The 12,654-nt window shown below is 34.7% G+C and overlaps 1 protein-coding gene across 1 annotated transcript in view; it reads left to right on the top strand.

Moving 5' to 3' along the window:
• Alg1 (ALG1, chitobiosyldiphosphodolichol beta-mannosyltransferase) overlaps window positions 1-12,654 on the top strand; it is a 238,764-nt gene that overhangs the window by 151,655 nt on the left and 74,455 nt on the right. Inside the window, exons 10-11 of the mRNA XM_090387354.1 lie at window positions 491-529; window positions 9,155-9,214. Of these exons, the coding sequence (XP_090243480.1) occupies window positions 491-529; window positions 9,155-9,214 (99 nt within the window). The remainder of the gene's footprint in view (window positions 1-490; window positions 530-9,154; window positions 9,215-12,654) is intronic.

A 12,654-nucleotide genomic window follows, 5' to 3' on the forward strand; every position in this document is an offset into this window, starting at 1 on the left:
CCTATGAAAATGCATGAATTTTAAACTCTTAAGAAGTATTAGGTGTATAGTGTGATCTCCTACTTTTTGTATAAAATTTTCGTCATAAAAACTCACACTATACACAAATATATGATAAATTAATTTTTTTGAGTCATACAATTACAATAATTGTTGACATACATGTCAACAATTATTGTAATTTATTTCTGAACTGCATATATATTAATGAATAGGAAAAAAAACATTTAAAACTGCTGCTTAATAGAATTGAAAGGGGATCACATTAAACATAATCTACTGTAAATGCAGGCACTACTGTAATTACTTTTCATTATTACAGAAAACTAGTATCACTAGAAAAATTAGCATCAGTATATAAAAAAGTTAGTGCCTAATTTTGTTCTCTCACTTTCTCCCCACTCCTCACAAATATGGGTGCATATATATATATATACATTTGTATATTTATCTTTTTTTTTGTTTTTTTTTTTTTTTTTTTTTTAAACAGAAGATGAAGATTTTTCACTTCTTCTTGAAGCACTGAGAGGTATATATTTTTTTAAATTTGAATTGACTAAATCATAATTTTTTTTATAATTATCATCACTTTAATATAACTTTAATATTCATAAAAAATAATCATAATTGCTTTCATCATAATTTTTGCTGTTGTCAGTTGCAATGCCATGATATTTTATTTTAACAATGCACTAAGATATCAGTGCATCCATACTTAAATTTTTTTTAAATTTTAATTTTTAATTATCACTTTGTAAATTTAACTGCTCATTTATATAAAAATATTTGGTTTAAGAGGTGATTCTCAATATACATAAGCTTTTGCTTTGAAATTTAACTCAGTTACTCATTATGAGATTTAAGGAAATTGCATAAATATAATACAGGGTGATATAAATAAGACAGGTCATTGAAACAATACTGTTTATTGCTAATTAATAATTTTCTTGCATTTGTTATAATAAATTACAAAAGATGTTAGAGTCATCACAGCTTAATTCAGTCTGAAAAGAAAAATACCTAACAAATAGCTAACAATCACATTTTATTGAATAGTAACTGTCAGACCCATTGTATTACCCAGTATATTATAATTTTTGTGTAATGATGTCATGTAGTACCTGACTTCAAAATAAACATTTTTGTTTATTTTGAAGTCAGGAGGTAAGCCTGTTTCCAATATCTTCATGCTGCTTTCAATAAATTTGAAGAGCCAGGAATTTTTGAGAGAAATTAAATATCAATCATCTCTAAAAGTGCCAACCTTATTGACTTGCATCTGTGTAGTAAATGACTGACTGACCACGAAAAGAAAAGTGCAGTGAACTATTTTCTTAGAAATGTTTATATGTTCTGAATGTTTGGTTTCATTGTGTTAAATGTCAAAATTGATAAGATCCTTTTGCTTAAATTTAGACTTAACACTTTATTTGAGGTGGCCACTGCTATGATTTTAAGTTATAAGAATTTAAAATTTTTCCTACTTACATGGCAAAGATGCTAAAGTGTACTAAGTATTGAAAACTTGTAAAGAATATACTGTAGATGTAAAAATTTTCAAATTACAATCTCAGAAATCTATTCACATCTTCTGATTTTGTAATATACTTTAATTCTTCTTTTGTCCAGACAAGGGACTTTATTTGTTAAAACCAAAAGGTTTAGGTTCTGATTATTGGGAACTCAACTCATAAGTGGCTTAGATTTATTTTTTGGACAACTGTAAATAAATCTTAGAATCTTTTCTTATTTAAATTTAGCTTATAAAGTATATATGTGGCACAGCTGACTGCATAGAACACTATTTCTACCAAACTGTTATGCAGACATGCTGCCTCACTTAAGTTGTTTAATAATGAAATTTGTTTCAGGAGAACAGCTGAGGTAATGTGTCATTAGTAAAACTTTTCTTGGTAAGTGCCAGTTATCTGATTCCATTGCACATTTTGCAAATTCTCAACCATACTTACAAATTCTGAGTTATTTGTTTAGTGTATCTAAGAAAAGGCTGGTGATTCCTGACAATACTTACACATTAAAAATTACACATTTTATTTTAGGAAAATGATGCTTTATGAATTCCGGGTTAAAATGTGTTATGAAAATTGTGATAACTCCAAACATGAAAGATTATTGAGACTTATAGTATTCTAGTGCCATGCAGGGTGGAGGGGAGAAGACAGAATATGCTTGTTGACATTAAACTTGAATTTGTGTAAATCATAATTTTCAGAAAATATACAAGGTGTTTCAAAAATGATGGTCAATAATTTAAAGGTGAAAAGTACAAACTAAAATAAGCAAAGAAGTCTCAGTGAACATCAGGCCGCAAATGAACCGTTTTCGAGATAATGCACATTTTCTGTTAAGATCCGCCACTGACTATGGGAGCACTCTGGGAGAGTAGTCTGTATTGCTGAGACCTTGTACACGCTGGATATGGTAGGGGTACAGTAATTGGCAATGTAAAATTTGCCGCAGACTGCTATGACTCAGTACACTCTCTTGCAGAACAATCCTCCTTGTCAAAATTCCTGGGATTTTGTTGTATTCTTTCTAACACCCTTTCCTCAACATCAGGTGTTATGCTGCTGGGCCTACCTTATACTCCATGTGCAAAGTGCCCATGTTCGCTAAGGTGTTGACATACCCTGATGAATGTGCACCTGTTGGGCTACCTTTGGCGGGGAAATGCTTCTTGGTACAAATGTGCAGCCTTGAGTGCACTGCCATTGGCTTTACCATACATGAAGTGCATGTCCGCATACTCTTCGTTGCTGTAACCTCTTTCCATGTTGACTATCCTTTGACAAGTACTAGTATGCCTGCTACGTCTCAGAGCACTGAGAAAGAGGAAAGGGAGAGAATGAGCATAACCTAACCTAAATAAACAAGTCAGTGGTGGATCCCAACTTTGTACAGTTCACCTTGTCAGTGGTGGATCCCAACTAGAAATGTGCAATATCTCGAAAATGATTCACTTAAGGACCCATGTTTACTAGGCTTTTTTTGCATATTGTAGTCTGTACAGTTCATATTTAAATTATTGACCATCACTTTTGAAACACCCTGTATATTATAGTCATTTATTACCATCCAATAAAGTAAGGACTATACCCTGGTACACCCAAGCTAGAAGGGTTTACATAATTTGAATCATAATAATAAAATATAAAATAGGTGAATGTGGATTTAACAAAAAGAATAAAATAAAGTAAAAATGTGACAAGCTCAATGAAACTGGAGATAAGGCTGCAAAATTAAAAGTTTGATATGAATCAATTTAAAATATACCTTGTTGTGAGTGCATTATAGCCTAAGTTGCCGACGCACCAGAAATCTAACAACAACAACAACAATCTTGTTGTGAATCCAGACATCTGGGTCAAGTTCAAAGGAGGTAGCTAGCGTGGCAGAGTTGTTGACGAATGAAGAATCAAATCTGCTTATTCTGAAGAGTTCAAACTAAAGAGACAAAATGGCTCTGGTAGTCTTGGGTGGAATTCACCACTGAAAAATTTCCAGATGTTAAGGCAATCACTTTGGCCTATAAAACACTTTGGGTTACTTTGAATTGCTTTGCATTTCTAGCAAATAGTAACAGGCACTATTTCAATTTTTTGGTTCATTTGATGTTGAGATGACACCATAGGATGTCCAAGCATTTAATATCATAACATTTAATCATCTGATAAGAAAATATTTGGCCAACGTAGACTGAAGGGGAGATTTCAAGATGAAAGACCAGATTATTGTAGCATAAAGGAAGTGAAGTAGGATATAGATAAAAAAAAAAAGACTGTTTCAAAAAACAGATGAGGACGGATAAATTAAGAATAAAAGAAGTTAAATAATAAAGGTTGCAGAATTGTACACTATATTGCACAAAGAACTTCTTATTGATAAAATATTTAATAATGTGCTGGCCCACCTTTTTGCTTTAATTACAGACTGCATCCTAATCAGTAGTTTCCAGTCCAATTTTTGGTAACAGGAAGATGGCATTTTGGTCCATTCCTCCTGAAGGAAGAATGGACCAAAATGCCATCTTCCTGTTAAATAGTATTAAATTCAACTGGTGGTTGCTGGCATGGTAGTAAAAACTGATGTTTCAGTTCATCTCAGATATTCAGTGGTATTAAGGTTGGAGCTCTGTGTAGGCCAGTGAGGCTTTTCCATTCCCATGGCTTTGAACCAAGTCACATGGTGCACCAATAAGTTGAAACAGAGAAGGCCCTCCCCATACTGCTGCCATATTATAAGAAGAATAAAATTGCCCAGAATATTAAGACACCATATATCATTCATCATTCCAGGAACAAAAACCAATAGTCCAAGCCCAAACCAAGGGAAACAACTCCAGATGGAGACAGCACTTCTGCCAAACTTCACAGTAGGGACATCCTACTCTTGTGTATAATATTCCTTGGGCATCCAACAGACCCAAAGGTGCCTCCGTAGCCAGGTGGGTAGGAGCAGTAGTGTGTAGCATACGCTTCTTGATTAGACCGGGGTTCGAGCCCGTGACCACTAAATACGGAGGAGGTGGAAAGGTCAGGGAATGACCACCGCATATCCCCGGAGCAATATGGCCTTAGTTGCTAATGCTCCTAAAAACAAAATAACAAACAAACAAACAATAAACAGACCCAAACATGACCACCTGATCAGAAAACCCTGTGCTGTGCTTTGTCACTCCATAACACAATGTTCCAGAGACCAGTTAAGATGGGTTATGTACTATATGTACTAGGCAAATTGAGACTGTGTTTTGCATACTGTGATGTTTGTACATTGTGCTGCAGCTCTTCTGTAAAATCCAATGATATGCAGGTCCCTATGCATTGTCCTTGTACTAAAATCCATTTCTGTAGCCTCTCTAAACTCTTGGTTGATGGTGTTCAATGAGTGGACTATGTTGGATCTAGGCAATGTGTTAGATGACCCAAGTTTTTAGGAGCAATTGTGTGAGATCTAAAGGATTTCAGGACTCTTGGGAATTAAAGATATGGCTGTCACAGATTCTGTGAAGTGCCATATCACTCCTCAAGTTGCTCCTGCAAGTTGTGCCAGCATGTTCAGCAAAGTGGGTTGGACCCCCAGCTAGCTGTAATGTTGATGGATGTAGCACTTACTATGCTTGCACTGAACCTGATAGACTGAATCATGCATCACTGGGGGTGAGGGGCATGGTTCTTAGCATTCATTCCAACAACCATAAATTCTCCAGACATCAAACCTATTTCATTTGTGAGCTGAGAACCCTCATTAATGCCATCTCTCTTGTAACATGTGTGCCTAACACATCTGGAACAGGCTTTCCAAAATTCACCACATCCCAGTGCCTCATCAAGCAGATTAGCATTGGTAAAAGATACTCTAACCAGTCTCTGGAATCACTTACCATTTGGGGGGGGAATATTTAGCTCTACCCACCCAAGAAAATTTTCTCAGCATTGTCCACAGTGACATGAAGATAGCACTCACCTCAACAGGAGATTCTGGACCACTTGGGCAGTGCCCCCATGCTGTCTCCAACTCCCCCCCCTCTCTGTGAGCCAGCATGGGTGTATGGGGGGGAATAAGTGCACCAGATTTGGGAAAGCATCACCCTTGACATTTTACAGGCCAACAACTGGTTCCACTGCCAACCTTCGAACACAATCCATTTGAATCTCATCACCAACTGTCACCCACTGTCTCCAACCCCCCCCCCCCCCTGTGGAGCCAGCATGGGTGTATGGGGGGATAAGTGCACCAGATTTGGGAAAGCATCACCCTTGACATTTTACAGGCCAACAACTGGTTCCACTGCCAACCTTCAACACAATCCATTTGAATCTCATCACCAGTGAATTCAAAACCCCAACTTCCCTTAGAGCAGTGTTTTCCAACCTTTGGTCAGATACAGGCCACTTTTATATTTGGGGTAGAGGCCATAGGCCACAAAAAATATTAAACTATACTTGTAGATATATTAACTTTTTTCATATACAGTGATATGTGCTCCTACTTAACATATGTAGTATATGTTAGATTATTATTGTCAAGTCCCACAAACAAATTTCATAAGATGTGAAGAAACACTGCCTTAGAGGAACCCATTCCATCTCTCTCACCCGGGCTGACAAGGGTGAAGGGCACTATCATCCTCAACAAAGAGGTAATACTTAAAATATTTCTAATCTTTTACAAGACATGGAAACCTACAAGATTAAGTTTGCCCCTACAAAATCCTCCTCATGAAGGAGCTCCTTCATGCAGGTAAGCTGGATAAATCTACCTTTTAAGCACCTCAACCCGATCAATTCAGAACTACCTTTATATTTCTTTATGCTAAAGCACATAAATCAGGTCTTCCCATTCACCCTACCATCAGTGAGGAGTAGTACCATGGCAAGCATTTTGCCAAATGCCTTGTCCTCATCCTCCTCCAACCCTCACCCACCTCTCTCTCTCTCTCTCTCTCAGGAATAAATAAATAAATAAATCTTTATTCCCATCACGGCAAGTTGCCAGGGGTTCAATTCCGACAACCAGTGTTTCTAAAACTTACAATAATTGCATACCCCTTTTGAGAGTTTAGTCTTACTGGTGTAGCCCTTCGTGGGCAAAGATAATTTTGGATAGTTTTAGTAATACTATTTTATCTGGACTAGAGCAAATACAGTACAATATATGGTATTCATTTAATTAAAAAATGGAAGTATTAATAAAAATGAACAAACCTTTTGACAGGATAGCGTAGATAATGGATTCATACACTTTAATGTAACACGCATGCATTTGTACACTTTAACATAAAGTACAAATGCATGCGTTGGAAAAATTGAAATTTTCAGTACAAAACAAAATGTTTAACAAGTTAAAAAAAAAACTGTGATAAAGTAAAATAAAAAATTCTGCCATGTATCCTTTAAAACCCTTTCACTTACCCCCTGGGGGTACTTGTACCACACTTTGAGAAATACTGCCCATGACATTCTAGACAGACAAGAATTCATGCTCTAAAGATGAATGTGGAGTTGACATTCGCTAGTGTCTTTCTCAGCAATGCCAGAACAAGCTTTGGCTGCCACCTTGACACACACATGAACCCTCTCTTCCCATACTCATTACATCTTGGGTCTAATCAACCTTAGAGCTGGCCAAGCCTACCTCCAATTTTCTCTTGATAAGTATGCCTTGGCACGCATCACAAGAGGGGGGGAAAGCACTGCACAAGAGTTTACAGAAAACTCACTGATACTTACACCATTCTGGACTTACTTTCTAACTCCTCCCCTAGCATTAAAGCTGGATAAGTTAAGAGTGTGACAGTCCTAAAAACCTCTTCAGGAATTAGCTTCTGAACTTGACAATGTCAGAAACTTTCTCAGTAATCCCCCTCCCAATATCATGAACTGCATCATTAAGAAATGAATCTAATAGTATAGGGATGAAATTTTTAGCTGTTATGACAACTTGTGGTCTCCATGCAACACTTTCCACTTTTTTTTTGTCTTCTGATATTTTATTTCCACTTTATATATATGACTTCTGATATTTTCTGCCATTCAGCATTCAGAGTGGTGACCAATTCATCTATGATTGGTTTGAATATGTGTTGAAAAGTTGGTCTGGCCAGCCCGGAGTCCTAACCCCATTCTCATAGAGAACCTCTGGGCTGAATTCATCCTAGAGCTATATAGGATTGTGGTCAGGGGATGGGATGTAGACTGGCCAGTACAACTTTTCAACTCTCATTTCATCAGACTAATTTATTACAGTACAAGCAGTATGATGTGGGACATTGTCCTGCTGATGCATATATGGGCCTTTCCTGCCACAATGTAGGCAATGCATTATCGTTCAGGATGTCTAGTTTATGATTTTGTCCAAAACAATCAATAGTCCCAGGCCAAACCATGAAACACAGCCCCAGGCAACCATGCTGATAGTCCAGCAGGTAGCTTTCTCCAGGCATTAGCTACACCCAGGTATGACCGTCAGACTGGTAGACCATGAGCCATGATCCATCACCCCAAAGCTCTGCTTTGGAGTGATGAGCCAACAACAATTCGCGGTACAAAACATTCGGATCATAATTTTCTATATACAATTCCATTCCAATAGTTGTCTGTTATCCTCCTGCTAGTGTAGGTTACAAGTGAATCTAACCATTACAGTGTATATTTATGTATTGTTCATACATAAGTTTAATGGTGAAGGACATTGCCCCACTAGAGTGGCTACATTGTAACTACTGACAGGAAGATAATAGACAAGTACCAGAATCCTTTTTTAAACTGTTCACTTGTTTCTTTTTGATTGAAAGTGATATTTTTTCTGTTGCTCTTTTAAATTTGCTGCCTCCTAAACATTGGCACCCTGAACCAGTGCCATACTGATCACTCCTTATTAAACCAGCTCTGGATAACTAGAAGCTTCATCAGAAGCTAAGAATGAAGTCTTACCCAAATGAAGTCTGGCTCGTTAGTAGGTACTGTGGAACTGCAGCATCCCCAGCTTTTTAAATCTAAATATACGGTCAACGGAGTTATATGAAATTTTGTGAAGAACAAATACAACAATACAACGCAATGAATATTTTTATTAACAGGTCCTGAATGATTATTTTGAATAATCATTTCAATAATAAACGAATAAAAACACGAAATCGTTTTCAACTTTGAAGTTTAACTGTAGGTGAAACTGTGTGTGAAACTGTGTGTTACAGTTCCACATTTTGGCCCAAGTGGTTGAGTCAATGCGTAGTTGGCAGGTTGCCAATACACATTTTTTTGGAGGTGATAAAACAAGTCAAAGGAACTGTGGAGCGAGCAGTGTTGATTTGAACAGTGAACCAAATTTGAATGAAAACGTTATTAATCTATTTTCAACAAATAAAAACCGAAGGATGGCTTTTATTTTTAAATAAAATTTTGAGAGTACTCAAGTCTCTTAATGGTAAGTGTCCAGTTAATATTTTGTAGTATTTTTAACTTGCTTATTATTATTACCATCTATGTCTACATGTCTTATAACCAAGGCAATTTAATGTAACTTTAAGAAGCAGCACCCCCATACATCAGAGTCATGAGCTGCCATAATAATAATTTATCCATGAGATCATTTGCTTCACATATAATTTCCTAAGATATTTTTATTCTAGGTTATGAAGAAGCAGTTAAAAGCAACAAAAACTTGCCTAACATACTTTGTGCAGTGAGTGGTATGTTGTCTATATGTGGATATAATTTTCTTAATCAAATAAAGTTTACCATTATTGAATACTAATATTAAGTGATGTAATATTAAGTAGTGAATTTGATTAATGATTTGGATATGGTATAACTGACTTGAAAAGAATTTATTTTATTTTAAACTTTTTTTTTTTTTTTTTAACTGTATTCTTGTTGTAACATATGGAGACACTAATGTTATTATTGTGAGATATCCCCTGTGTGCTGTCACAAAAACTGCCTAACCTTATTAACTCTTGTGCTGCTTTGTCTGCTGCAATGTATATGTGGCCACAGTGGCTATACAGGATAGTTAAAACATCCATTTTTTTAACTACTGTTCCCATAAATGAATTCTCTTCACTTAAATAACCATACAAAACAGTGGAACGTGAAGGAAAAAGAAAGTATGGTGCAGTAGAAATGATGGTGATATCTTATATTAAAAAGAAATTGTGGTAATTATTCTCAAATATTTTTGTAGTCTGACCTCCTCAGGGCTCTTTCTGCTCTTGCACTCCCCCCCCTTCAAATAAATCAGCTTCATTTAACCTGTAATATATTAATTTTCACCAAATTCAAGCCAGATTACAGTATTTACCTGTTGAGAGGGTAACATACATTAATGATGATGATCAGTGGGTTGGTAAAGAGTTAGTTAACCAAGAAATAGTATAAGCTTGATGAAAATGTCATTTAAGAAAATGTCACATATTTTCAGTTTCCTCCATTCTTACTTTCTTGTTTTCTTTCTTTTTTTATAATCACCAAGTGCGAAAGTCCCACATTTTCTTCAAAAAGGTGGGACTTTCAATACCCTAATGGCAAAATTGAAAGTTTTTTCCATACCTTCCTATAAAAGGAGGTGCTGAAGAGATTCAAGTGATAAGCAAATGGAGTGACGTTTGGAAAATAATGATAGTAGAGGCAAAATGTTTTGTTTGGTAAGAATTTGTGCAATATGACGTTTGTTATTATTACATCAGAACTTTGTGTCCTTATGATTCATAAATGCAAAGGTCACTTTAAAATTAAATTTTAAGTAACCCTTCAGTTGTATCAGATTTAAAAAGTTGAATGGGGTCCAAACAAACCCAAAATTCAAGTTTATAGTTTGACCATTTATGAATATTTTTTATAAATAATTTCTTTTGTGGTTATCTATTTTTCACCATAAAAATTTTTGTATTCCTAAGTGTGATCCTTTTTATTTTTATATTTCCTAATTACATCAGCACAATGACAATTTTCACACCCAAATTTTAGGCACATATTCTGCTGGCTCCCAATACAAGTTTAATTAGAATTTGGTATTCGGGTTAGTAACACTATTTGAATTGTAAAAGTGAAATATTAAGTTTTAACCCTGCAGTACAGGTTCTGCACCATCAGTAACAAAGCTAATGGCCCAGAACCTGATATCTACTGAACCTTCTTTTTAATTTCTTAAAAAAATTTGTTTTGAATTCGGCTTGGAGCATACAAATATTTCATCTTTTCTTAATGGATTTCAATACTTATTGTAATTTTTAGTTTTTAATAAAAAAATAAACATTTAAAAAATACTGTCTTTTATGCTTTTTTATTTAAAAAAAATTAATTTTACTGAAAATTAAAAAAATATATATTATGGGCATAAAATATAAAGATCAAACTGATGGTCTCTTCAATTTTCCAGTTTAAAAAACCATTAACTGTGAAAAATTTCAAACATGCACATGTACATATGTGCATGTTTGACTTATGTGTATAAATAATTTTAAAAAAAATAATAAAAATACAGTAAACTTTTTAAAATCTGCATCCTTGGGGGATCAGAAGTGCTAGATTTTATATTAATTAATTAGAAGTGCTAGATTTTATATATTAAACACGAACACTGAATTTACATTTGTAAACATTTATGATGATTGTCTTGTGTTTCCTTCTATTTTTGTGGAAATCAGGATTTAAACTGCATGGATAATGCAGTGGTTGTAATTCTCACAGCAAAACAAACTTATTTTGTAATGAGTTCATTTGGTATTGCACTACTTTCAAAAGTTAGCTTTTAAAAGATATCTATATTATAACTTTGAAAACTGATTTTATATACTGCATGGTAGTGCACATGGAACAACTTCTTTACAACTATGTTGTCTGCATGTTGTCACTAGAGACCACCTGTTATCTAATGAGAGACAGTTAATCCTCACAGGCTGTCATAGCAGTCTCATCTTTTAAACAAATGGCCAAATAACCTTTTAGAGAGGCCATCTGTATGAAAGTAGTGCAGTACCAGGGCAACTTGTTGAAAAAGCATGTTTGTTCTGTTGTGAGAACTAAGACCATCACAATATTTATGCAGTTTAAATGCAATGGTCTTAATTCTCATAGTTGGCCACAAAACAGATTAAAGGACAAGATAGTCCTTCAAGAATCATATAAAGCAAGAAATGTCATTTTTTTTGCACGCATTCTTAAAGACAAATGTGATTGTCAATACAAATGCCAGATTGCTTTCTTAATATTTTCAGATTGGGAAATGGTGATCTTTTACAAAAAGATCAAAATTTTAAAGAATTCTGATGGTAAAGCACTAGATTTTAAAGAATTCTGGATTGTAAAGTTCCAGATTTTAGATAGTTTACCACATATATTAGATACTAATATTTACTTCAATTTTCAAATTTTTACAAAATTTAATTCATATTTGGTACACCGTGTGAAGTCTGCAGAATTTGAATATTATTCACGTTGCTAATTCCACAATTAACAGATAAAATTCCACATTTCATAGCATTGGCAGGAACCTATCAGGTTCTAATGCTAGTGATATGACACAAAAGTAGAACAAACATAGTGGTACAGAACCTGAGGTTTACTTACACTGTAATTATATGAAAACAATAAAAAAAAATGCAAAAACCATACCAGTTTGATTATATTTAGGAATGTGTTGAAAATTGTAGATTTTTATCTTTAACAAGCAATTAACATGAGCTTGTTATTTTTGAGAGTAACATCAAGGTCTAGCACTACCACTACAAGGGTTAAACAAGTTAGGTAATGTACACATCGTGTAACTTTGGATAAATGGGATTAAATCTTTTAGCTAGTGTGTTGTTGATTACTAGAACAAGTTGTCTGTGCAAGTAGTTGAGGCTGACAGTTTGAAGAAATTCAAAGGTTAACTGGGTATGAGGAGGAAAGTTCATAATTTGTATTTTCTTATCTACTTTTTTTCTTTTCTGGTTTTTTTTTTTTTTTTTTTTTTTGCCGGCGCAGCAAAAACCTGTGGCTTCCTTGCACTATATGACTATACTAATAAAAAAAAATAATGCAGTTCAGGGATTAAAAACATCCATGCTGTACTCAAGAAGTGATTAATAAAACTTACCGTTTGATGTTGGAGAGGGAATGGGCGAAACTTTGCAGAGATTCAAAATAT

The sequence above is a fragment of the Mastigoproctus giganteus genome, chromosome 13 (genome assembly GCF_048544385.1).
Source record: "Mastigoproctus giganteus isolate SK-2022 chromosome 13, ASM4854438v1, whole genome shotgun sequence".
Lineage (NCBI taxonomy): Eukaryota > Metazoa > Arthropoda > Arachnida > Uropygi > Thelyphonidae > Mastigoproctus > Mastigoproctus giganteus.